Source organism: Antennarius striatus, chromosome 3 (assembly GCF_040054535.1).
Source record: "Antennarius striatus isolate MH-2024 chromosome 3, ASM4005453v1, whole genome shotgun sequence".
Taxonomy (NCBI): domain Eukaryota; kingdom Metazoa; phylum Chordata; class Actinopteri; order Lophiiformes; family Antennariidae; genus Antennarius; species Antennarius striatus.
The window spans coordinates 13,141,584-13,169,442 of record NC_090778.1 but is presented as its reverse complement, the minus strand read 5'-3'; the positions used below and the strand labels follow the sequence as shown (position 1 = coordinate 13,169,442).

At 39.4% G+C, this 27,859-nt stretch overlaps 1 protein-coding gene across 1 annotated transcript; it reads left to right on the top strand.

Annotated features, from left to right (window-relative positions):
* LOC137593044 (calcium-binding protein 7) lies at nucleotides 1-27,525 on the top strand. Its single transcript, XM_068311628.1, has 5 exons — nucleotides 1-109; nucleotides 20,274-20,417; nucleotides 20,567-20,679; nucleotides 21,687-21,837; nucleotides 27,385-27,525. The coding sequence occupies exons 1-5, from the start codon at nucleotides 1-3 to the stop codon at nucleotides 27,513-27,515; spliced, it is 648 nt and encodes a 215-aa protein (XP_068167729.1). The 3' UTR covers nucleotides 27,516-27,525.
* Nucleotides 27,526-27,859: the final 334 nt, after the last annotated feature.

Here is a 27,859-nt window from a genome sequence, read left to right as displayed (position 1 = left end):
ATGCCGATGCATCCAATTACCTCCACGTTGATGTACCGTGGGATGTGCACCATCCCCGACATCCTCTCCTACAGCGCACCAGTGAATCTGCCCGAGGACGAAGTTGAAGGTGAGATGTTGTCTATTCGTTTATACCTGGGGGTGGTATGGCACACGCAGGAGCTGTTTATACAGAACAGGCTCATGTCATGGTAGAGTATGCGTTTGTATGCCCCTGAGGTGGAGCGCCTCTTTGCAGAGCCTCGGCACCTTGGACAGCGCTCACGACACGGACCTGAGATTTGAAATACTGTAATTGATTTCCAACTTAAAGAGGCCCGTTTCACAGTTTCATACCCCCCCCCTCCGATGTTGGGAAAGAATGTGCAAAAATAATCTCACACATTGTCAGAAATAGGTACATTCATTCTTCAGTGATACAGATTTGCAGTTCATACATATAGTTGATTGCCTCTTCTGCCAGTGTAGGACTGATTTGATGAAATAAACTCAGGCTTGATTGTAATTGTGAAGCTTCAAGGCCCGCTTAAGGATTGCAGTGATGCCCTGGCATTATCTGAAGTTATTGAATGAAAATGAAATTTCACTGGCCTACAGATTTTGTGATGGTCATAATGACCATAAGTGTGAATAATAATAAAAATATCCTCTGGAGACTGTGACACCCTCAACTATTAAGTGGAACTACCAAAGGAAAGTAACCCTATGATGAATTAGACTAACATTAAATGTTTTATTCTACATTATTTTACACATCAAGCCTTAATAGCACCGACGTAGCATATGGTGGCATTCCAGAGAGCACCCTGAGAATATTTAAACCTTGGAGAACTTGGGATGTGAACCTGGCACATCTGCACATTATTATATGCAGCCCCTGGAACATTGTTCAAGCACCAGAGTGAGTGTTGACAGTAGGTTCTTTTGTGGTTGCCTGGAATTCAGCAATGTGACATTGTAAGGTATTTGACACGTCCCTGCTGAATTGTTTCTTTCATGCACCTCTCATCCTCATCATCGGTAATAATGCATGAATAGACAGGGAAACAACAGTTAGACATATTTTTGACAATTTGGACTTTGAACACAGATTCTGACATATCAGCTCGCAAATTTACCTTTAAAATGTCTGTATTTCCGAATAGGTTCTGACTGGAGTGCTTATGTGTCAATTATGTGTCAGACAAGCTGGGCCTTTGAAAAATGTTGCCAACCACGGTGCAGAATTTCTCTGGAAGACGTCATAAATTAGCTATCAATTGAACCTGTAGTTGAACAAATTTGAAATTACAAAGCCACAAATTACTTCATTGTTTTTCTCTTTGTCTCTCACATTTGCATCCGCAACACATGCAAAGACTCAGGGTTCTACACATAATAGGATTCCTATTCACTGCTGAGGTTGATATTAATTAGAAAAACTAAATAGTTGTCGCTAAATATGATTTGGATTTGGCACATGTTTCTTAATCGATACAAGACCAGCAACATCCAGAAAATGTGAAAAAGGTTGCAAAATAAGTTAGGCTGTTTTGAGGTTCTGTATGTTTTTCATACAACTACCAACCTGTTGTGGTTTAAAACCCAACAAACTGAGTCCATGATGAAAAGGAAATGTCAAAATGTCAGTATCAAAAACAGTCTTTGCATGACATTCCTGTGTTAGTAACATTACATCACCCAGTGCTTTAATGTCATGTGATTTCTGATTTACAGGAACCTTTAATGGAAGATATATATTTTTAGTAAAGTGCCATCACGGGACAATGACTGTGTCACTTTCCAATCATTTATGGTGACACTAGAAAAAAAACTTGTGATTGCTGAAATTCTGAAAAATTACTTTCTTCTTCAGTTTCCCACCTTAATTTACAATCTTGTTTTGAGTGCCACAACCACACAGCATTTCATTTTGACTTTAATGAGTCAGGTCCACTTGTACCGCCTTGCTGCAGTCACTCCGTCGCAGGAATGAATGAGCCATTTGGGCTTTACTGCTCAACATGCAGGGGGAATTTGAGCAGTAGAGAAATAATGGAGTGCTTTGTGGAGAGAACAGGAGAGCCTGAGGTTATGCACAGTTCTCAGCATCAGCAGAGCTTTCTTCAGCTGTTGTAGAGTATTAGTGATCCCTTGTGAGGAAAGTCTTACAGGTTGTGAAAGAGGCAGACTCTAAAAGTAGTGTCAGTGACGACATCCATAATTGCTGTCCTTGTTTTTGTCAGAGTGTTGCTAAAATATGCATCATTTTCTGTCGCAAAGCAAAAAAAAAAAAAAAGTAGCATATAAATGTGCCAGGGTTGATGGGTTTGTTAATTGTAGCTTAATTTTCTCTAAGCTGTAACTTCTGATTCGGCCCATCAGGACCTAAATTGTAAAACTACATTTCTACATATCGTAGAAATTCCACAATAAAACAATAATATCAGACTTCATACCAAACATATGAAAAGAATAAATAGCTACCTTGTTCTATGGAGCTAACATTACACTGCTAACATGGAGAGCTCCAGCTAAACAATACCCAACTGATGCTAGTCGAGCTTTTGCTGCAACACAACGTTTGACACGGTGATGCCATGTATGCTAACGCATATTCCTTCTAGATTACTTTACTACCTGAGCAGTGATTTCTACATTTTATTAGAACAATAAAAGTTGAAGTTTTTGATGATGTAACTTTCCAGAGTAGGAAACATCCTGTTGCGAGTGTTGGACACTGGGAACCAACCAGGAGGTCCATTATGATGCCGACGCCATCCTGACCTCCGTTGAGTCTGTAATCTGGTGGAGAGACTTTTCAAAATCATCCATACAGAATGAGATCACAGTAGGGATTCAGCTCGTCTTCATCGGAGGAGCATTGATAAACTCAACAGTCTGCAGCAGAAACACAACTGGACAGTCCGATGATGTTTCCTTGTTGTTTTGGCCATAGATTGGTTGTTGATTGCGTACATGAGCAAGGCTGGAAGGAAACTTAATAAACACATATAAACGGGCAAAGAAAAACTGTGATTTAAGCTTTTTCAGTTGAGTTTTGCCCATTTTTTTGACGATGGTACAACAGCATTTAGAAAACTTTTCACCCCCTGCTCTTGGCAAAAGGACGGACGTTTCAAATATAAGAGTTTCCTTTTTGGCCAAAGCAGTCATTGTGTAAACAGACATACTTTTTGTATACCCCACATTCATTGGCTCTGGCTAAGTAGTACTTCTCTTTTTGTGACGCAATCCTTTCATCTCTTTCAGTCAGAGTTTCACTCAGAATTTGTTGCCGTTTTCTGTCTCATTCCTGCTGTTTGGACTCTCTGCTCAAAAACATGAAAATTGATACAGTTATGACTCTGTGAAATTATGTTAACCGGGAACTCCATGTATAGGTATTTCTTCTCCTAACACACCAGATGCCTTACGCCGTTTTGTTCACGTGATTCCTTCTGGCAGATGCGCTGTGATTAGTTGGGCGCTTGATTGACGGGTGGAGTTGGTGACAGTATGACAGCGTGAGACTTTCAAGTGAGCTTATTCAAATATAAAGGTGGGGAGATATATACTGTATATAGATCTGTATATACACATATACATATACGTACTGTATATGTGTGTGTGAGTGTATATATGTATATACAGTATATATAAGGATGGAAATCAGTTGGAAGCTTAAGTGTCACATGCATCAGCTCAGCCATCAGGGTGATTGAGCTTTGTCACATAGCTAAAATGCACATTAGTGAATATGTGTGTGCAAAAACATATACAGTACGTGGACAGGAGGCGCAAGCCCTATTGGTACACATAACCATGGACTTTATTTTCAATTACTAGCTTAGACACCCTGGGGACTGGACCAATGGTGCTATACTTTGTGGAAGAGAAAGCTGTCACAGCTATAATTGGAACAAAACACTATTTTTGTGATGCTCGATTAGGGCTGCGTGAGCGTGTGTGGTAGAAGTGTGTGGCAGCAAGAATCTTAATGTACACAGATGCAATCGTAAATTGAATTTAACTCTAGATTCTTCATTTCCCCTCCCACACAAGAGAAAAATAACCAGGTCCTATTACAGGAGGTTGATATACAGTAGTTGAGACCTTTTCCACCATGAAAACACATGAACACACACACACATACACCCCCCCCCCACACACACACACATGCAGAGCTCAGTGTTAGTATATGCACAGATAGAATGGACAGACTAGCTTTTTTAACAACAGCTGTATTGGAAGCTGCAAAATAGCCCCAGAGATTAGGTTTTTTTGTTTGTTTGTTTTTCTTCTGTCATTTTCCATTTTTCCAATTTTGTTGGAAAAAAAATCTTTCACCCCTGTCTCATGACCATAATAAACTCTACTGATGACAGAGGGGACCTGAATTCTAACTCTGATCAAATGAAATGAGCCAAATTCAGTTTGTTTCTGATAGTGTCACAGAAACCTCAAAACCTTTATTTATTGGGGACCGAGCATGAAAATGAAATTCATTAATATATAGTCAATCATGAGGTAAATTCATCCATTTGATACACACAAGCAAACTTCTCAAAGAACTAGAACAAAAATGTAGAATGAATATGGCAAAGGCCACAAATATGAGTTACAACTTAATATTGTAACCATCCTGTTACCAGAATCTATTTCATAATTATTTCTTTGAAAACAATTGTTTCTGCTCTGGAGGGTTCTGTTGGGTTTCTATGTCTGTTAAAGCACTTTCAAATGTCTGCTGATGTGATTAAGCGCTATACAAATAAAAGTTGATTGATTCATTGATCGATCGATCGATCGATTGATTGAAATCCAATGTCAACACAAATCAAAAAATTCTTAATTTCGTGTTCTTGCAGACTTCAATGCAAATGCAGGAAAATTAAATAAAGCTTTGATGGCATAATGTTTGTTACAGGAATCTTTTTTCTGATTATGGAACCAGAAGATTCCTTAGATTAAAACACTGAACAATATATGCCCCCATTTTGTAGTGTTAATGTTTGGTTGGTTATAAAAGTGTTTTCATGATCAGTGAGTGAAAGAAACGTCAAAGTCAAACCTGTCATAGAACCCCGGTGGGAACAAATCTCTCATGAAGCATTTTAAACTAACTCTGTATGGCAAGTAAAACCAACACAGTCGACAGTTATCTCTCTTTTTTTCCACGTTACATGGTGTAGTGAGAGGAACGTGCCTAAGCTGTATATCAAACAATAGGCAGTCACCCTTAACCGTAGACAAGAAGTTGAAATGTGACCGAATGGAAGTGATAATGAAACCAATATGATTGAACATTAAATCTCCATTGTAATATAAGTGATGGCAGGAAGTTTTGTCTCTTTGCCTTGTCTTATTTGTAAATTAAAAAAAATGATGTTCTTTTAATGAATGTGTGCAGGAGGTTTGTGGTGGAATTGGCTTCAATGGATGTATTGCTGGAAAGGAGAAAATTAAAATTGCTTGAGTTTTAGTAACACTAACAACATTTGCTTCTACAATAACATCATTGATCAGTCAGTATTTTTCTATCTTATATTTGATCCAGACTGAAATTTCTCAAAAATTACTAGATCAATTGCCATGAAATTGGATACAGACATCTAACTCAGCCTCAAGAATGATCACAACTGCATTCACATTACAAGCCTCATTGCAGTTTAGATCTTTCGCTCATGGATCACATTCATATTTACAAGTGACCTGCATCTCCAAAGAGAATGTATCTGTCTTTGGAAATGTTGGGCCTAAACTCATACATTTTTGCGTTGTGTTTTGCTTTTTTTTTTTTTTTTTTTTTTTTTTTACTAATTCATCTGGATCACAACAACAAACATCATATTTGTGAAACAACAATGGTATTCAAAACAAAATTGATATGCTTACAGTGAATTTGCATTTTTTCTGTCTCTTTTCTCTGGTCATTTTGTTTTACTACACAGCTGGTGATGGTGACTACATCTCCAAGTACATAATATATATTGTATTATTTGCAAAAAGGCATGCAAATACTAATTAGACTGTCATTACTGTTCCATGGCCACAAATCTGATATGTATTTGATCTATTGGATGACTTTGAAGATGCTGGATTGTTTTCTTCACACAGTTTTGAAGGAAATCAGACCTGTGCCAAATTAAGGCAAAACAAGTTGGGCCTTTTTCTGGTATGCTTACACACCGATGAACATTAAACAGCTGAAGTGTAAACATTTTACACTTTAACTGCTTGTCAAAAGTATTTTATCATACTTATATTGGGCAAAACAATTCTTTTTAAAAAAAACTTGCTGTAAGTCTTGTGTCACTATTTCAACCATGACCTGCATTGAAAACGTGAAAGAAAAAAAAATCAAACATAAAAATCACACTTAGCCTGACCTTCATATTCTTTAGAGGTGCACGTCCGATATACTAGACCCACAATCCAAAATCTTGTTTTTGGAGGAATTTCAGTCGCAAATATGTTTCTGAACACTAGAGACATTGTAACTTCCTTGCTGCACTTACCCTGAGTTCAATTGCAAATGTAAACTCAAATTTAATATGAAGCTTAATTTTTTTAAAAACATTTTGGACGTTGCAAACTGCTTTGACTGACGGAACCTCAAAAAACCATCCTGACATTACTGTGTTCCTGATGGCATAAACTGCCTGTGAGGAGATCTTCATGTTTGAGATCGACTCCTACTGTAGCTGCAAAAGAAAAATTTGACTCATTCCTTTGCCCTGAGGTGCAGCGTTGACATGTAGTCCTTTGAAAATTCCTACATGAATACAAATGAAGATATTTAAAGACATCAGCATCTGCTTGGCAAGACAGAAATGATGTTTCTAATGTATTGCTAGTGTAGAATCAGTGGGTATTGTGGGTGTGTACTTTGAGGGGTCAGCTGAAACCATTATAGAGCACATGCTGTTCAGAAGATTTGGACAACACAATTACAAAATTGCAAATCATGATGAAAGCAGATGTGCTAGTGCATTGGATCTTATTGTGATACGTAAATGAACCAGATGTGTGTAAGAAAATGAAGCACTCTGTGCTGTTTATTTCAGCTATCGACTGCTTTTAGCAAGATTCTGTGCGATGAAGTCAAACTGTCCAATCACTGCTCTTATACAAAAACAAAACAAAACACCTTATTTTTCTTGAAAATTGTATGTCTTGACCAATTTGTTCCCCAGGCATAGATGTGAGTGTCTCATTCTCACTAACAAAAAAAGAAAAACAAATATAAAAACCCCCTATAAAACAAATAAATCCCCCCAAAAAACAGAAGTCTTTCATGAGTGTTAACTGTCCTGAAACAAAATTGTGCATTATATAATAATACCATTGTTTTCCACAAACAACAAAGTCCAATTTCACTTTTGCCTTTTAATTTCCTTTAACAGCAACACAACCATGTTAAGCGTCAGGGAAGGACTCAAATATTATTTGGTAATCATTTATTAGATTTTGCTAACAAGCTATAAAACCCTATTGTATTACTGGTGTTTGACTTTGGGAGTGTTGGATTTGTGAATTTACAGTGATTAAAAAATTATTTCAGGATGACGAAAGAACTGTGGATCAATGATCACTCTCTCCTATAGCGACATATCCTACAGTGATGTTCTCCTGTATGTACAGTAAGTACCTGACAGGCCTCTAAAGCTTTCAAGAAAATAATGTCAAAACACTTGCATGAAGACAAGAAACAGAAGCAGGATTGGAAGATTAAATTTCATAGACCGTAACATTGCACATGTGCTGCTTCAATGAAAGCATCCTACCTATATTCAGTCAGGGGTGGGTGTAAGAATATCCTAACAAGGGGCACACTTTTCACAGAGAGCCTGTGAATGTGTTTTGGAGCAGCTTTTAGAAAATTAGGTATATTAAACAATTTGTAGTTTGTTCAATAATGTGGAATGGAAAATTGAGAACTTTGTGTGGGGTGCATAAGCCATTACCCATAAAACAAGTGTAACACATCGACTTAAAACAGGTACTATATTACGGCACAGGGAACAATTTGGAACAAACTCACAGCTAGCTTAGCCAGTTGGCTATCAAGGCGAAGACATTTCTGAATATTGTGTTTACGAAAAAGGACAAACCCCTCTTAGGACTTCACACAAAATCCAGAAAAAGTTCATTGGGTTCCTCTCAAAATATAATTTTTTTTTTTTTTTTTATGACTCGGGCTGAAACACCACGCAATTTTATTCAGATCTGATGTCTGGGCCAATCTAAATGCATTGCTCATGACCCCAAGTTGATCACCCCCTATTTCTGAAGGATTAACGCTGAAAAGCTTTGCTCTCCTGAATCCCTGCTGACAAGTATTACAAAAGCATTCATACTTCTCATAAAAAATTGAAAAAAAATCTAAAATGTAGTACTAAATGACAAGAGATACCTGCTTCTGAATGGCTTTCGGTTTCATTAGCAATTATACTGAAAAAACATTTTTCAAGTTGTTGCTCTTTGATTGTATGTTTTTGTTATTATGATATACAGTATCATTCTCCTGATAATCATTTATAAAACGCTTGTTGACAGTAAATATAATCTGTCTCAACAGGACAAATTATAGGATATCATCCAACAAATATAATTTTTTGGATGGCAAGTCTGTGCATATACACAGTAAATGAATGTGTAGTTTCTTACAAGGCTGCACAGGACACTGTGTTCTGCACTGGGAAAATGCTGGGAAGAAGTAAATGAAATACTCCTAAACACTTGATATTCTGGTCACTACAATAGAAATATTAAAGAATTAGCATACCATTGGGTCCTGTATGCACAGAAAAACTGCTTGTAAACTCCAGTCATGTGGTCGACATGAGAATGAACAGCACAACTGAAAACATAGTTGTATCTGTGAAAGACAAAAACTAGGGTATATATTGTCACTATGGTGTTGCTGTTCCAATAGCTATAAGTACTGCACAATGTTGTAATTTTTAAATGTTTTTTGTGTCATTATCTGACCTGTTCTGGGCATTCTAATTTATTAAAAATATTCTCATTGTCGTTCAAGTTGCATCAAGGGTCATACGGAAGTTTTTCTCCCACATAAACAGAGGTGTTATAGACTCAAGATTTGTTTGAGTCTCGTCAGGGTGAAAAGAAGTGACAGGCCAGTTCCCCACCTCTTTAAATAATCTGACTAAGCTCTTTACATCTATTTCCCCCTATCTGCCTGTCACTCTGTCAATCCTTGACCATTGCAACTCTGCCTTAATGATGAAGCGATGTCTTAAACAACCTGACAGAGAAACAGGGAGAAATAGGTCTCAAAGTGACTCTTCCAGTTGTATCACCTGCTAGTATGGGATGAACAGTATCTTGAAAAGTGCTACTTGACATAGATGGTGATTAAAGATATGAGAACAAATGAAGCACTTCTCAGAGGTTGGAGCGACCTAGAAACATCGCAAGTCAGCCACAAGTTGTCGTCAGACAGCTGCTGGTGTGAAAATAGCACCAAAGCAGCATGTGGCCCTGGGATGAGCTGAAGATTCATCCAGGGTGTACCCCGCCTGTTGTCTGCTGTCGGCTGGGATAGGCTCCAGCATAACTCAATACATGAGCGCCTCGGCTCCAAGAAGACAGATGAATGAATGAATGAATGAATGAATGAATGAATGAATGAATGAATGAATGAATGAATGAATGAATGAATGAATGAATGAATGAATGAATGAATGAATGACTACACAATAATATGTTGAGGGATGGTGTTGCGTCTGTCAGTGAGAATTGAGCTTCTTCATCCTTACATTCATTCGGCAAATAATCAGAATGAAAAGGTTAAAAAAAAAGGAAAAGGACGGAACGAGTGACACAATACCATAAACCCCTGACTGGGACCTGGGGCAACTGGAGTTTACATCTGGGACCTTGTTGCTGTGTAGCAGCAGGACTAACATATGTACATACATGACTGAATTATGAGGCACAAGCATAACTGCTATCAGCTATAAGAAGAAAGATAACAATAATCATTGTCATTACTGTAACTAGGAACATCCGGTTCAAAGCATTGGGCTCATCCAACTACATTTGCCAGATTCGTACTCATTCTACAAGCAACACCTGTACTTATTATTCTTTCACCATTAAAACATTTAGCTTAAGGGAGAATTTGTCTATAAATTTTGTGTTAAGGAAAACAGCTGTAACAGAAAAATGACAATTACCTCTCAGGTTTTTCCCAAAATGCAGTTTTGTGTTTCTATCCATGACACAAACTGTATCTCTTAGTATTCAGCAAATCTGTCAACATCTGTTTGAGCCATCCTAGACAAACAAATCATATGTTGTTGCAAATTGTTTAAAGCTTAAATTTTGTTTGCTTTAGTGCTTTAAAGTGCTTTAAATTTCATAATGGAGGGAGTTGCTTCTACCCATAACTAGAGATTGGATTATTCCTCAAGAAAAGGATGATTTAAACACTCTTATATTCCCATCTTGAATACTCCAGAGACTTATTAGAGGCCTGTTATGGTAATATTTGAATCTTCCTGGTACCCACGTCAGCCTGCATACAACTAGAGATTGATTAAGGTTGGTATGGGTGTTTAAAAATAGTCACCTTGTTCACACACACACACACACACACACACACACACACACACACACACACACACACACACACACACACACACACACACACACACACACACACACACACACACACACACACACACACACACACACACTGCTGTATTTTTCTCACACTGACAAGGTCTTACATAGAGTGGGTGTGCTGCAATCACCCATGCAGAGTAATGCTACAAGAAGTTGCATGTTGTTCTGGTGCGATCAGGATCTCTGGTTTCACAAACCGGTCCTTGGATTACATACATGGACACTTCACCACTACAGAAGCCCCCGTATTCGCCTGCTCTGCTCAAAGTTTACCAAATGTAATCAGTTTTCACTGATGCTAAATTTAGAATGAAAGATAATTAAACTTTAAACTAGCCAAGCATAAAAAAGTCAGTAACATTTTGTTATCATGGTTTCTGTTCTTTGACTACAAGGAAAGTTAATTCCCTCCATTTAATGTGGAATACTTCTTAATTTGATATATTTATATGGGAAACTAGGATGATATTTTTTGTCATGAGGAAAATATAGAGTTGATTCTCTATCCTATGCCATTAAAATTTCACCCTTATCAGGATTCAAAGTATTCCTTTTTGTCAACAGGAATCCACTCCATTTCTGATGTATATTAGTAAAATGCACTGGATCCCTGCTGCAGCAGAGAGACATTGTAGGAGAGTAGTGTGAAGGGACCACACTATGCATTTTTCTTGTGAGATCAGATATACAGGTACAATCCTTGGTACAATCCTTTTTTTCATCGTCTATTGAATCACATCACAAGTGGCCACATAACAATGTATCTTTTCAAAGACCAAAAAGTACCTCTGTTTATCAAAGCAAGTACCACAGGCGTTCAACAAAAAAAGTCACCTCCTCAGTGAACTTGCAGTCCAGGAGCCCTATACAGCAACCAAGTTTAATCCAGAAACAACAAACTTATTATATCTATATTAATTAAGTAATGTAATTACATGTAATTACAGCTGAGTTGGAAATAGGAGTTTTGAGGACAAACACTATAATAAAATTTACAACACAATAAAGACCTAAAATACTGACAGTCAATTATACAGTCGTAGAGACACAAATCAGCTATTCTCCATTGTATTGTCAACATGAAAGAATAAATAAATAAATAAATAAATAATTAAATAAATAAATGAACATAGAGAAATACATCTTCTTCACTTTCTGCCTATTCTGCCAATGATATAGCCTATTTCAGACATCTGAAAAATTCCAATAAATATTAATCACCTATAATGAACTGCCAACTTGTCCAGCATATAAACCTCTTCCGAGCTGGGATAGCTGGGATGGGCTCCAAACCACGGAACCATACAAAGAATAAATAGTTTCAGAAAATGAATGAATGGATGAATATTAATCACACAAGGTTCCCTCACGTTACTTAAATATTTTGAATATACTCTATTAGACTGATGGTCTTGTCTGACTTGATGAATGATTCAAGAATTTTAAATTATTTGACTAAGCTATTAACTTGCTCTTTTAGGTCTCATAGTTATTGATAGAAACAAAAATAAATTTACTACCTAGACATTAAACCTGATAGGTCTCTCTTTGGATCCTAAATGTAAATGGTCAGGAGTACCGCGTTTGCATCGGTAGCGTGATTAACTTTTCCATACACACAGAAAATGAATGAATTACCCCCCAGGTGGGTTCACAGGGAACTCGTCTTCAGTTTCTGATGACGACGACATTATTTCAATTCAAATGACCTGTCTATCACTTCTAATATTGTTTACTTTTCGCGAGTGCTATAATCGCGTGATAATCTGGTCATAAAAACATTTATACAATACCTCCAGTAGTTGGGGGCGGCAGTGGCTCAGTGGTAGTGTGCAAGTTAGAGCGGGTCGTTTAATGCTTCAAAGATCCGCGGTTCATTTCCCGCTCCCGCCCAAAAAAGAACACTCGGAGGTGAGCTGACAATGGGAGGTGTCAGCTCATCTCCGGAGCACTGCTGAGGCGCCCCTGAGCAAGGTGCCATCCCCCTTACAAGTTGCTCATTTAGGGCGCACCAATAAAGGAGCTGCCCGCCAATCTACCTCCTCTGCATGCATACAGGCCACGTGTGTGTTTGTGTTTAGGGCCTGTACACACATATACTGTACATATATATATATATATATATATATATATATATATATATATATATACTGTACATATATATATATATATACACACATACATATATATACATATATATATATACAAATATATATGCATGACTTGATTTGATTTGAACTAACTAGAGTGTGCTACTAATTTCCCTGTGGGGATTATAATCAGTATATATATATATATATATATATATATATATATATATATATATATATATATATATATATATATACATATATATGTGTGTATATATATATGTATGTATATATATATATATATATACACATAACTCTTTGGAAATCCTCCAAGGTAAAGTGCTCATGACAGATCCTCGGATCCTTGGACATATTGACCCTGTTCATCTCCTTCCTAGCTTCCCAGAAGATATTCTAAAGAATGATAGGTCCTTGTCTTTGTGTTTTCTTCATGTTCTGTTGACACAACTGTTCACCTCGCAGGTAACCAGTATATTTATAAAGTTAATTGCGTTGCGGATCGCATTGTCTTCTATGGCTGCCAAGCTAAGTTGGTCGCCAGCGACGTACGAAGCTCACATGGCCACTGAATGCGGAAGCTGCTGCAGCGCAGATTTTAAGCTTGTCTGATCAAAGGGAGGATGCTACACATATACAAATTTTTCTTTTCATAATGATGAATGACGGCGGCACAGTGGTGCAGTGGTTAGCGCTGTCACCTCACAACACGGCGGGTCCGGGTTCGAGTCCCGCTCTGTGCGGAGTTTGCATGCTCTCCCCATTTCTGCGTGGGTTCTCTCTGGGTTCTCCAGCTTCCTCCCACCTCCAAAAGCATGCACTTCAGGTTGATTGGCCGGTCCCAGATTGCCCGTAGGAGTGAGTGTGTGTGTGCATGTTTGTATGTCCTTGTATGTGGCTCCGTGGTGCACTGGTGTTGTGCCCGGAGCATCCACCGCCTCACACCCTATGCCAGCTGGGATAGGCTCCAGCTCCCCGTGACCCGCTATGGCGGATACAGCTGCGGTACATGACAATGAATGAATGAATGAATGATGTATGACATATATGTCACTTAAAATTAACTGTCCCTTTAATTGATTGGCACAAATCACATAAACAGGCATGTCACACAACTTTTACAGTTAAACCAATAGACCAGTGATACCAAAACATTATGGGCAAAAGCCTGAACAGCTATGTCACTACCAAGGACCAAGTTAAAAACTTTAAGATTATATTATATTCCACCCTGCAGCCATTACACATCTCACACCTGTTTTAAAGCATTTGCCATTGCTCTGTCAATTTTGTAATGTTTTCTAATATTTTCCTATTGGATTTTGATTCACTTATTAGCGATGCATCTCACAGACATGTAATGCATGGTAGATCTCTCAGATCCTCTGGCCTGGCCTCATTTGTTCATTAGTATTCCTAATGATCTCTCCAGCGAGTCCTGGGTCTGCCTCTGGGTCTCTTCCAAGATGGACATACGTGGAACACGTCCCTTGTAAGTATCCAGGAGACATCCTGGCCAGATGCCTGAACTACCTCACCTGGCTCTGCTTGATGCTGAAAATCAGGGGCTCTACCTTGAGTATCTCCCAGATTTATGAGTTTCTCACACTATCTTTAAGGCTGAGGCCAACCGCTCTCTGATGAAAACTCATTTCAGCTGCTTGTGTTTGTGATTTTATCTGTTTGGTTATTGCCCAGAGCTCATGACCATAGGTGAGGACTGGAACTTAGATAGAGTGTTAAATGGAGAGCTTCGCCTTGTTGGTAGTGTCTATCATCATCACCTTGAATCAGTAGAGCTTCTTCTTCTTCTTCTTCTTTTCCTTTCGGCTTTTCCCTTCAGGGGTCGCCACAGCGAATCAATTTCCTCCATCTAGCCCTGTCCTTTGAATCCTCTTCTCTCACACCAACTACCTTCCTGTCTTCCCTCATTACATCCATAAACCTCCTCTTTCGTCTTCCTCTAGGCCTCCTGCCTGGCAGTTCAAAACTCAGCATCCTTCTACCAATATATTCACTATCTCTCCTCTGGACATGTCCAAATCATCTCAGTCTGGCCTCTCTGACTTTATCTCCAAAACCTCTTACATGTGCTGTCCCTCTGATGTACTTGTTCCTGATCCTATCCTTCCTGGTCACTCCCAGAGAGAACCTCAGCATCTTCATTTCTGCTACCTCCAGCTCTGTCTCCTGTCTTTTCCTCAGTGACACTGTCTCTAGACCAAACAACATCGCTGGTCTCACCACAGTTTTGTACACCTTTCCTTTCATTTTAGCTGAAACTCTTCTATCACACATCACACCTGACACTTTCCTCCACCCGTTCCATCCTGCCTGTACAGGCTTCTTCACCTCTTTTCCACACTCTCCATTGCTCTGGACTGTTGACCCTAAATACTTAAAATCCTCCACCTTCTTGATCTCTTCTCCCTGTAACCTCACTCTTCCACTTGGGTCCCTCTCATTCACACACATGTACTCTGTCTTACTGCAGCTAACCTTCATTCCTCTCCTTTCCAGGACAAACCTCCACCTCTCTAGCTTCTCCTCCACCTGTTCCCTGCTCTCACTGCAATGTCATCTGCAAACATCATAGTCCATGGAGATTCCTGTCTAACCTCGTCTGTCAGCCTGTCCATCACCATAGCGAACAAGAAGGGGCTCAGAGCTGATCCCTGATGCAGTCCCACCTCCACCTTGAACTCCTCTGTCACACCTACAGCACACCTCACCACTGTCTTACAGTCCTCATACATCCTGCACTGCTCTAACATACTTCTCTGCCACTCCAGACTTCCTCATACAATACCAGAGTTCCTCTTTGGGCACCCTGTCGTAAGCTTTCTCCAGATCTACAAAAACACAATGCAGCTCCCTCTGCCCTTCTCTGTACTTCTCTATCAACATCCTCAAAGCAAATACTGCATCTGTAGTACTCTTTTTTGGCATGAAACCATACTGCTGCTCACAAATGTTCACTTCTGCCCTTAGTCTAGCTTCCACTACTCTCTCCCATAACTTCATTGTATGGCTCATCAGCTTTATTCCTCTGTAGTTGCCACAACTCTGCACATCTCCCTTGTTCTTAAAAATGGGCACCAGCACACTTCTCCATTCCTTGAATCAGTAGAGCAACTACTGTATATTACTGTGGATGCCACACTGATCCGCTTGTCATCTTCTGTTGTGTTAAGAACATGTTAAGTCTGTGCAGCTACTGACTCACTTTTTATTATTGTTATGTGTGTATGCCTCATATTTAGATTCATTTATTCATTTTTTTCCAAACAACATGACTAAATGGTGATTCATTTGTATGTCTTTTGATTGGGCAGGATGATATATGTCATACATGCAAGTATACATCAATCAAAGGTATATACAGTAACTTCTGCTTTACCACTGCATTTTGACATTCAGGTTTTCAGTCACTATTGTATACCTGGGTAATTGGCACATTTTATTGCTAATAATGAGGGAATATACAGCAGTTGTACTACGTGAGTACAATTGAGCATACCTCTCATAGATATAATACTATATATGGATGTGTGGTCAAATAAGAAAGAGTACTTTGCTAGATGATTTGTCAGCCTCTTTTTATTAATAATTTAGGGTTATGCATGACCTGCTTTACATATTCCATTGTGGATGCACTCGTGTAGAGTTAAAGCAAGGGCAAGTAGCTCTGATTATGTATTTATAATAGCATGTATGTTAAGGTTTTCTAGAAATGAGTTATTATGTCCTTTAAATGGTTTATAAGTAAAAAATCTTCCATTAATTTGTGGATAAATATTTATGTCTTTATTTTCACTGAATGTACTATAAACGACTCACCTCTATTTATTTTTTCCACACCTAGGTGTATCATCAATAAATAATACTTTCAGGGGACACAAATAATTTACTAAAATTATTTTGGCACCTAATTCAAGAGTGTTTTCCTTCTACGTGGATGCAACATTACTTTTTTGGAGGGTAAACAGATGGATTAAGTCCTCAGGTGGTTTCTGATGCATTGTTATTCTATAAACATTAAGATGACATCAAGGGAAAGAGTAAAAGCTCCACTGGTGGCTCTCAATGATTGAAACTACATTTCTAGAAAGACATTTTGCAGGGAAAAGCAATAGGTGCAGTGAATGTCACTCTGGCCTTAAATATTGCATTGCCAGATATAATCCACCGTGTGATTGCCTTGTACCCTTATCCCTGTAGCAGGATTGTTATTTTGCAGACATATACTTGATTACAATAAAAATCTTCTTATGTTGTGTTAGCTAATTATACAAAAAACAGCACACAGTGTTTCTTGCCTTAATCAATAGTTCTTGCTTTGTTATTCCAATGGAATATTTGTCCTTGGCCTATGCAGTGGAATGATAAAATAAGTTTATGTTATTATGTTTAAGTAACAGCAACCAATGTGGCAGTAACCGAGAAGGGAAAGGCTTTTCTTTTGCATCCGGAGGCCATGCAGCGGGCTATTAATGTCAGTGAACTGCACAATAAGTTGCACATTACCGAGCAATATCATTTTGTTCTTGTGTTGTTTTTATTAGTCATTTAAAGATCCTCTATATAATTGCACATTCTTTACTCTGACTTTACTCTGATTTATAATGGTCTGTCAGACTTCCATAATAAGGTCTCAGCAGAATAAGGTATTTTTCAAAGAATATGAGTGTGGTTGCAACATTGAAGAATACATTTTTAGATTTCTACTTCCATTGCATGCATATTAACAAAATTACGTCGTGTAATGTTATAATTTAAAACTTCTCTATCTTAAGCTCTCTTGCTCTGTTCTGTTATTTTGCAAATCAAGCACTTAGGAAAAAAAGAAGTGAATCGAACATCTTGTGGATTCTATATAAATGAGGAATTCCATCTGCGTTATAAAATTAACGACTTTATGATTTCTTCTACTCACTGTGACTCTTGTAATGATGGGGTCACCCTCCACTCACTGCTTAATGTGTCCAGCAGTGGAGTGCTGCTTTACTATTTTATGTGTTTTGGAGGAGCTTCAGCTTCTGTATGTGTTTTCTTTTTCTGACTCAGTTTAATGCAGTTTTATCGGTATATCTCAAACTAACGTTCTTCAAATGATTTAGTATTGCACTTCCAAAGTCTGAAGAACTGGAAGAGACATGTCATGAATGAGCAACAATCAGTATGCTGTCCTTCTTGCAATGTTGAAAATCACAATTTGACAGCAATCCACACTCCACAAGGTTAGCTTTGAGCTCCCTTCTTTTGTTGCCTTCCCAAGTTAGAGAAAATGATGAGAGCTCAAAGCTAACCCTGACTCAAGGGTCATCTAGAAATGAAGTATGACTTGCTGTCAAATTGTGATTTTCAGCATTGCAAAGAGGAGATACTGTATACTGAAACAACAGTGGTTTCTACAGGCGCAAACACCACAATAGCATCCCACTGAACAGAGACATGGCTGCTAAAGCCTACCTGTTTTAAAACTTCCTGCTGAGTCACTTTCTGTCCTCTCAACAAAAAGATAACTTGGGAGATTGGTGTCATGAAATCTTGGACTCATTATGGTGTGGTGCCTCTGCATACTAGGATCTGCAGGGAAAAGCAGACACAAGTCTTTCTCAGCTTCTACAAAATTCCTCCCATGGTCTGAGCACAAGTGTTGGATAGTCCTAAGATCGCAAAAAAAATGTCTGAATGCGTTTATACAACTGGATTTAATTACTTTGATGTAGACAACTCTTGAGCTCATGCAAGTGAACACGATTGTCCATGGTTTAATTGATACTTGACGACCTCTGGTGTGTCTGGCAGTGATTGTCCATGGTTCAAGGACATCCAGGGCCCACATATAAAAAAAGGCGAACCCATTCTTAGGCTCTCAGAAGGTAAATCTGCCATAATTTGTTCGTCTTCTCCTGTCATTTACAGCAAATGACACAAGGAGGCAGTTAACTAGTCTCTTAGCCTGGACAATCCAAAACCCTGTTTCTCTGAGGGTGAAGTTGGTTGCATGGTTGGCAGTCTTGGTCAAAACATGTACAGTAACAGTATGACAATTGCGTTGTATGGGCAGCAGAAATATGGAGTCAACATGGCAAAGCAGCAAGCATCCACTGAACAAATACTGCAATAAATTACAGCAACCCACACCAGAACAGATTAATTTCACACAGACATGCATGCTACGCTCAGCACAAGATTGAAAGAAATCAAAACTATTCAGAGAAAAGAGAAGAAAGAAGGACACACAGATGAGCCCCACATACAGTCCCCTTTGCTAGTGTCAAAAAGCAAATGTATCTTTTTTGAGGCGGCCGTGGCTCAGTCGTATCGCAAATCGTCCAATGATTTAAGATCGGCGGTTCAATTTCTGCTCCTGCCGAGTCATTTGTCGTTGTGTCCTTGGGCAAGACACTTTACCGTCCTTGCCTCCAGTAGGGCATTCACTGGTGTGTGGATGTGTGTGATTGTTCCGGTGGTGGTTGGAGGGGCAGTAGGCGCAGATTGGCAGCCACGCCTCCGTCACTCTGCCCCAGGGCAGCTGTGGCCACACAAGTAGTCTAACATCACCAAGTATGACTGAGGAGTGAATGAATAATGGATCCAATGTAAAGCGTCTTTGAGTGTCTAGAAAAGCTCTATAGAAATCTAATCCATTTTAGTATTTAGCAGTCTTGAATTTGATCCAGGCAACAAGGTGATGGAGTGGGTAGTGCTGTTGCCTAACAGTTGCCTCCCCCTATCTGCGTGGGTTCTCTTTGGGTTCTCCAGCTTTAACCCACCTCCAATAACATGGAATTTAGCTTACCAGTAATTGGTCACTTTAAAGTGATTGTAGCTGTGAATGTGTGCACGAGTGGGTGTTTGCGTATGTGTGGCTGTGCAATGAACTGGTGACTTGAAGAAAGAATGATTAATTCTTTCATATTACCTGCAAAATCTCACCAGTAGAGGTTCAGCAATCACCTTGAGCTTGCAGTAATTGTTTTGGGAATCTTATTCCAACCTTTGTGTATTGTCTTCCTTTCTCAGGAAGTATTTAACTAGTGGGACTCTACAAGAGAAAATACAACCATCTGAATACTTTTCACAACTCATTTAACAGCACAGCATTGTCTAGTTATTTTTGGCATTAGAGCCTCATATTTGGCAGCATAGCTTTGATACGTCCAACCAAAATTTCAAAAGCATGGAAAGAAGAGAACAGTGTCCTTTAAAATGATGGCAATTCATCCTTATCTTAGTTCTTTGTTGGTGTTTTTTTTTTGGGTTTTTTTGCCAATTTGCTAGAGCAATTTGTTCTCCGAAGATGCCAGTCCCCATATAACTATGACTCAGGCATTGGTGCAGCATAATAAATGTGTGGAACATCTCCCATATTTATATCCTGCTCTATCACATCACTTCATGTCATATGTGTGTGTGTGTGTGTGTGTGTGTGTGTGTGTGTGTGTGTGTGTGTGTGTGTGTGTGTGTGTGTGTGTGTGTGTGTGTGTGTGTGTGTGTGTGTGTGTGTGTGTTGTGCAGAAATCCGTGAGGCCTTCAAAGTGTTTGACCGCGATGGGAATGGATTCATCTCAAAGCAAGAGCTGGGGATGGCCATGCGTTCCCTGGGCTACATGCCAAATGAAGTGGAGCTGGAGGTCATCATTCAGAGACTGGACATGGATGGTAAGGTGAACACAGTACAGTGAGTTAGGATTTTTTCTAATATTAAGTCAAGAAAGCATGAAACGAGTTTGTTTTGTATTTGCCCACATAATAGACATTAATGTTCAGTAAAACTAGCAGCAGTAAATACCACTGCCTCTTTTCCACAGGTGATGGCCAGGTGGACTTTGAGGAGTTTGTCACTCTTTTGGGACCAAAGCTGACTGCGGCGGGGTTACCTGATAAATTCAGCGGCACAGACTTTGACTCAGTTTTTTGGAAGGTGCTCATTATTCACTTGCTCATTTTCTGCTTATTAGAGAGACGATAAATGGTGAAGACACAGCTGCAGCATACTTCAAAGTCTTGGGCGACATTTAGATTCTGCCACTGAGCTAAAAAGAAAAAAAAGAGAAACGATTTATTTTGCCACATCCACAAAAGTGGTTAATGGGGGATTTTATTCTTGAATAGGTTTATATTCCATTAAGAACATCCTCCATCAAGACATTGAGTTGATGTCTTTGTAAATTTCTTTGTGGCTACAGTTTCATTACTTAACATTCAATCCTATTTTTATTGTATTTAAAATGGATGTTTATTTAGATAAATTAAATTAGGTATGAAACTGTACTTTTTCAGTGGGACAAACCCAAGGGGGGCTTGTGAAAAATTCACCTTTATTGTACAGTAGCCAGGTGATTACAGAACTTGATTTCTATCACAAAAGCTCCAAATTGATAAGACAAAGCAGGTTTACATGAATTTTTGGTGCGGTCAGTGTAGGAAAAAAAATCCAAACTCAAATACCTTGTAAATGCGGCTTACAAATCATATAAATAGTATCAAGTCTATACTGCTGTGTGGATTATACAGAACCTCCATTCTTTAGTTGCTGAAACTCAAATAAGCACAAGTCCTTCATTTAACATTGACATACAGTAGTTTTGAGCTGTCTTGCTTTTTACACATTCTTCTTTCAACTATACTTTAACTGTGTTTGTACATCTGAAGTTAGTGACAGTGTTTAGATTACTAGCCCCCAGAAAACATCTAAGATACTTTACACCCTACTTCATACTTACATCTCCATGAATTCATTTTACTTAAACTGCAAAGAACACTTCAATGTACCGTATTTACATCTGATATCTGGCTATTTCTTTTATTGTTCACTTCTCTTCCTTTGAGTATTATGTGTGTGTGCGTCTACTGTATGTTGTGTGTGGTAAATGCATGTATTTTAATTAGCATACTTGTCCATTCTAATGTTGAAATCTCTATCGCCAGTGTGATATGCAAAAGCTAACAGTCGAAGAGCTGAAGAGGCTCCTGTATGACACCTTCTGTGATCACCTCTCCATGAAAGACATCGAGAACATCATCATGACTGAGGAGAACCACATAGAGAATCCTGAGGACTGCCAGGTTGATATAGACAGTAAGGGAGAACCGCCTGTGCTTTAATTAAACTTCTCAGCCTTTATTTCAGACACGACACCCTGTCAAATTAAAGTCTTGAGTCACCTCTGTCTAAAATGTGGTTAAAAATGTACAGTCTTTTTCCCTCGAACCGCCAACGGATGCACATATATAGTACAATAGAAAAAAGAGTAAAGGTGCTATCATTGGGAAAACTGAACTTTAGTTATTGTGTCCACCTATTTTTGAGCTGTGGTCCTCTATGATCTCTTCCAGTTTCTTCTTGGCTAGCATTGACAAGCCTTTTAGTTTCCATTGCATACTGCAGATTTAAACTGAGCAATGCACTGATTGACTCTGTTTTTGAGGATTTTCAGATGCTGAAACACAAGGTTTAAGTGCACTGCTGTGTGAACGTTCACTGCACAGCTAAAGAACGCCAGTTCTCTCTTGTTTGATGAAGAACAACAAGACTATGGGCTTAGACTTGAAGACACACTGTCAGAAAAGAGGGGAAAAGAGTTTCTCGTTTTGCGTGGATATGGGGCCTCAGTTCATTGAGATGCTTCATGGTAGCCAAGGAGAAACATTTATCACTGAGCATCTGCAATCAACTGTGTATTTGCAGAATTTTCAGGAACATTTTGAGTTCTTTTACTGAATACACTCCACGCAAAACATTGTGTAACAAGATCCAGCACATGTCCAAGTGCCACAGTCATGATGATGATGAAGTGAATGTTAAATTTGCCAGGATTGTTTATGTTACTCTTTTCAACTTGAATTTGATATTGTCTTAAAGACTTTTAAGTTAGGGGTGATGGTAAAACAGTAACAGTTGTTTGCATAAATTACAAATGATGAGTTTCCTATGGCATCACAGCTCTGACTTAAGGATGGGACTTTACATAGTTTTTTACTTAGACCCCTCCCATTTACTCAGTGGAAAATCTGTCATTACACCAAGCAACTTCCATTTCACTGGTTACTCAGTGCTACATCAATCAATTTTCATCAATCAATGTGCTGGTTGCACCCACACATTGTGGATGCACATCTTCTTCTTCTTCTTTTCCTTTCAGCTTTTCCCTTCAGGGGTCGCAACATCGAATCAATTGCCTCCATCTAACCCTGTCTTCTGCATCCTCTTCTCTCACACCAACTACCTTCATGTCCTCCCTCATTACATCCATAAACCTCCTCTTTGGTCTTCCTCTAGGCCTCCTGCCTGGAAGTTCAAAACTCAGCATTCTTCTACCAATATATTCACTATCTCTCCTCTGGACATGTCCAAACCATCTCAGTCTGGCCTCTCTGACTTTATCTCCAAAACCTCTAACATGTGCTGTCCCTCTGATGTACTCATTCCTGATCCTATCCATCCTGGTCACTCCCAGAGAGAACCTCAGCATCTTCATCTCTGCTACCTCCAGCTCTGTCTCCTGTCTTTTCCTCACTGACACTGTCTCTAGACCAAACAACATCGCTGGTCTCACCACAGTTTTGTACACCTTTCCTTTCATTTTAGCTTAAACTCTTCTATCACACATCACACCTGACACTTTCCTCCACCCGTTCCATCCTGCATGTACAGGCTTCTTCACCTCCTTTCCACACTCTCCATTGCTCTGGACTGTTGACCCTAAATACTTAAAATCCTCCACCTTCTTGATCTCTTCTCCCTGTAACCTCACTCTTCCACTTGGGTCCCTCACATTCACACACATGTACTCTGCCACTCCAGACTTCCTCATACAATACCACAGTTCCTCTCTGGGCACCCTGTCAAAAGCTTTCTCCAGACCTACAAAAACATCAACAAACAACTACAATTAACATCCTCAGAGCAAACACTGCATCTGTAGTCTAGCTTCCACTACTCTTTCCCATAACTTCATTGTATGGCTCATCAGCTTTATTCCTCTGTAGTTGCCACAACTCTGCACATCTCCCTTCTTAAAAATGGGCACAAGCACACTTCTCCTCCATTCCTCAGGTATCTTCTCACTATCTAAGATCTTGTTGAACAACCCAGTCAGAAACTCTACTGCCACCTCTCCTAGACACTTCCAAAACTCTACAGGTATATCATCAGGACCGACTGCCTTTCCACTCTTCATCCTTTTCAGTGCCCTCCTCAATTCATCCTGACTAGTCTTTGCTACATCCTAGTCCACAACCGTCACCTCTTCTAGTCTTTTTTCTCTCTCATTTTCCACATTTATCAACTCTTCAAAGTACTCTTTCCATCTTCCCATCACACTACTGGCACCTGTCAATAGACTTCCATCCCTATCCTTAATCACCTTGACCTGCTGCTCATCCTTCCCATCTCTGTCTCTCTGTCTTGCCAACCGGTATAGATCAGTCTCTCCCTCCTTACTGTCCAACCTAGCATACAAGTCATCATAAGCTTCTTGTTTGGCCTTTGCTACCTCTACCTTCACCTTACGCTGCATCTCCATGTACTCCTGTCTATTCTCCTCAGTCCTCTCAGTGTCCCACTTCTTCTTAGCTAACCTCTTTCTCTGTATACATTCCTGTACCTCCTCATTCCACCACCAAGTCTCCTTATCTACTTTCCTTCATGATGACACACCAAGAACTCTCCTACCTGTCTCCCTGATCACATTAGCTGTAGTTGTCCAGTCATCTGGAAGCACCTCCTGACCACCCAGAGTCTGTCTTAACTCCTTCCTAAAAGTCATGCAACACTCTTCCTTTTTCAGCTTCCACCATTTCGTCTTCTGCTCTGCCTTTGCCCTCTTCATCTTCTTCACCACCAGAGTCATCCTGCCCACCACCATCCTATGCTGTTTGGCTACACTCTCGCCTACCACTACTTTACAGTCACTGATCTCCTTCAGGTTATACTGTCTGTACAAGATGTAGTCTACCTGTGTGCTCCTACCTCCACTCTTATAGGTCACCCTATGTTCCTGCCTCTTGTGGAAGAAAGTATTCACTACAGCCATTTCCATCCTTTTTGCAAAGTCAACTACCATCTTTCCTTCTGCGTTCCTCTCCTGGATACCAAACCTGCCCATCACCTCCTCATCACCTCTGTTTCCTGCACCAAAATGTCCATTGAAGTCTGCACCAATGACAACTCTCTCTCTTCTAGTTATGCTCTGCATCACTTCATCAAAGTCCAGCAAGAATTTCTCCTTCTCCTCCAGCTCACATTCTACCCGTGGAGCATACTCACTAACAACACTGAACATCACACCTTTGATTTCTAGCTTCAGACTCATCACTCTATCCGACACTCTTTTTACCTCCAGGACATTCCTAACAAACTCCTCCTTCAAGATAACTCCTACTCCATTTCTCTTCCCATCTACACCACGATAGAACAACTTGAACCCTGCTCCTAAACTTCTAGCCTTGTCACCTCTCCACCTGGTCTCCTGGACACACAGTATGTCTACCTTCCTCCTTTGCATCATATCAACCAACTCTCTACCTTTTCCTGTCATAGTTTCAACATTCAACGTCCCTACTCTCAGTCCTATACTCTTGGCATTCCTCTTCTCTCTCTTCGTGCGAACACACTTTCCTCCTCTCCTTCTTTGACCAACAGTAGTCCAATTTCCACCGGCGCCCTGTAGGTCAACAGCGCCGATGGCGGTCGTTGTTAACCTGGGCCTCGACCGATCCAGTATGGAAGTCATAGGTTTGATTCGCATCTTTGATTTGGCAAAAGTTCATTGACGTCAGTTATAAGCAGTGCACAGGATGAAATGCTGTGGCCCCTCAGCTTTCTCTTCACCTGAGGAGGTTACTACTGTTTCTAAAGCGCTATCCACCTACACAGATTTTCTTTGGAGAACCCAATCCTCTAGAGCTCATTTGAAAGCTACTGCATGAAATATAATCAGTCTCTAACTGAAAGAGTGTGGGAGTATTCATGAAAAAAAAGTGTTCACTAAAAAAAGGGCAGTACAACTTCATTACTATATTACAGGAATTTAATGGAAAATGGTTATTTGAAAGGCTGCAATTCTATTTTAACGGGCCTTTTACAAAGGGTTATTTGGTGACGCTGATTATCATCTTTTTATTCTATTTCAAAAAACAGTTCTTGGTTAGTTATTATGAGTTAGCTCTTTTTTACTTTAAAATCAAGAGCTACTTTAAAGGGACAGTACAGTTAATTTTAAGTGACATACCTGTATATGTCATTCATCATTGTGAAAAATAGAAAAAAATTTTTTCTTATATGTGTAGCATTATCCCTTTGGTCAGAAATGCTTAAAATCTGCGCTGCAGCAGCTTCAGCATTCAGTGGTCACGTGGGCGTCATATGTCACTGGCGCCCAACATAGCTTGGCAGCCATAAGAAACAATGTAATCCACAACGTGATTAACTCCAAAAATATCGTCCTTACCTGCGCGGTGAATGGTTGTGTCAACAGAACACCAAGAAGACACAAAGGCAAGTACCTATCGTTCTCTAGAATACCCTCTGGGAAGCTAGGAAGGAGATGGTGAGCACAGATCAACAGAGCTTTACGACGTAAAGTGCTCATGACAGATCTTCGGATCCTTGGACATATTGACCGTTTATCCGTGCTCTCCATCTCCTTCCTAGCTCACTTTTTTCTTTCATGACGGCAGGTGAGGCCGTGCCTCACTTGCCTCCCCTGACCACACGTCACTGATTTATACAATACCTCAAGTAGCTCCAGAAATTAATAATCCACTAAACCTTGGGAATTCAGAATAAATACTATGGGTTGTCAGAAAATGATCTTACCTTCAAATCTCTTTGGAAATCCTCCAAGGTAAAGTGCTCATGAAGATCCTCGGATCCTTGGACATATTGACCCTGTTCATCCTTGCTCTCCATCTCCTTCCTAGCTTCCCAGAAGATATTCTAAAGAATGATAGGTCCTTGTCTTTGTGTTTTCTTCATGTTCTGTTGACACAACCGTTCACCTCGAAGGTAACCATGATATTTATGGAGTTAATTGCATCGTGGATCGCATTATCTTCTATGGCTGCCGAGCTAAGTTGGTCGCCAGTGACGTATGACGCCCCCGTGAACACTGAATGTGGAAGCTGCTGCGGTGCAGATTTTAAGCTTTTCTGACCAAAGGGATGATGCTACATATATAGAATATATTTCTACTTCTATTTTTCATAATGATGAATAACATATACAGTATGTCACTTAAAACTTACTTTACTGTCCCTTTAAGCAGTTTCAAAATCTCCAATTAAAAAAAACAAACAAACAGAAATCCCACTAGACTTTCAAGAATGTACTTTTAATCAGAAACTTGTAATATGCCAGTCAGGTATCAATCCATTTGCTTTGTTATTCCAAAACTCTAGTCAGCATTTCAATCTAGATGTAGTTACACAGCATACAAGTGTGAAAATGAATCTGTTTGGTTGTGTTCATCCCTTATAACTGTTGGCACATGTAATTATAGGTTTTGTGATGAGTTTTTTCACATGGAAACTACTAATAGATATCCCTCAAGCAATAAATAACACCTGATTTACTGGACTTTAATATTAACCTCCTTCACACCAACCTCTTCATCTCTCCTTCCAGGTTCCAGCCCAACGCAGCAAGTCAAGCAAACATGTGTGCGCAAGAGCTTAATATGCGCCTTCGCTATTGCTTTCATCATCAGTGTCATGCTCATTGCGGCCAATCAGGTGCTGCGGAGTGGCATGAAATAGGAGAAGTGGCATTTTCAGCCTTGACGTCCACCTAATGGCTATCTGGCAGATGAGGAAATAATTCTAAGACACAATACAAAAGGCAAAGAAGCCCAACGCATGACAAGAGAATAAGTCATCATGGATGCTATAATGGATTCTCTCTTGGAGTCAAAGTGGAGTTTTGCGGACAGGAGGACTTCACATATGTTTGTATGTTTTGAAATACATATCACTCTCTCTTCATAATAAAACATTTAGTATCCATTAACAATGTGCATTTGTTGCGTTCAGTACAGTGGCAGCTATAGAGAGAAGTGTAGTGACTATCCTGTTTTGTATTTGTCCAGTGTACCATGCAATTT

Excerpts from the sequence above, each read along its gene's own strand:
- LOC137593044 (XM_068311628.1), top strand. The coding sequence starts at position 1 with ATGCCGATGCATCCAATTACCTCCACGTTGATGTACCGTGGGATGTGC. Across the intron at positions 20,418-20,566 it reads TCAGAGACTGGACATGGATG|GTGATGGCCAGGTGGACTTT; the intron begins GTAAGGTGAACA and ends TCTTTTCCACAG. Across the intron at positions 21,838-27,384 it reads CTGCCAGGTTGATATAGACA|GTTCCAGCCCAACGCAGCAA; the intron begins GTAAGGGAGAAC and ends CTCTCCTTCCAG.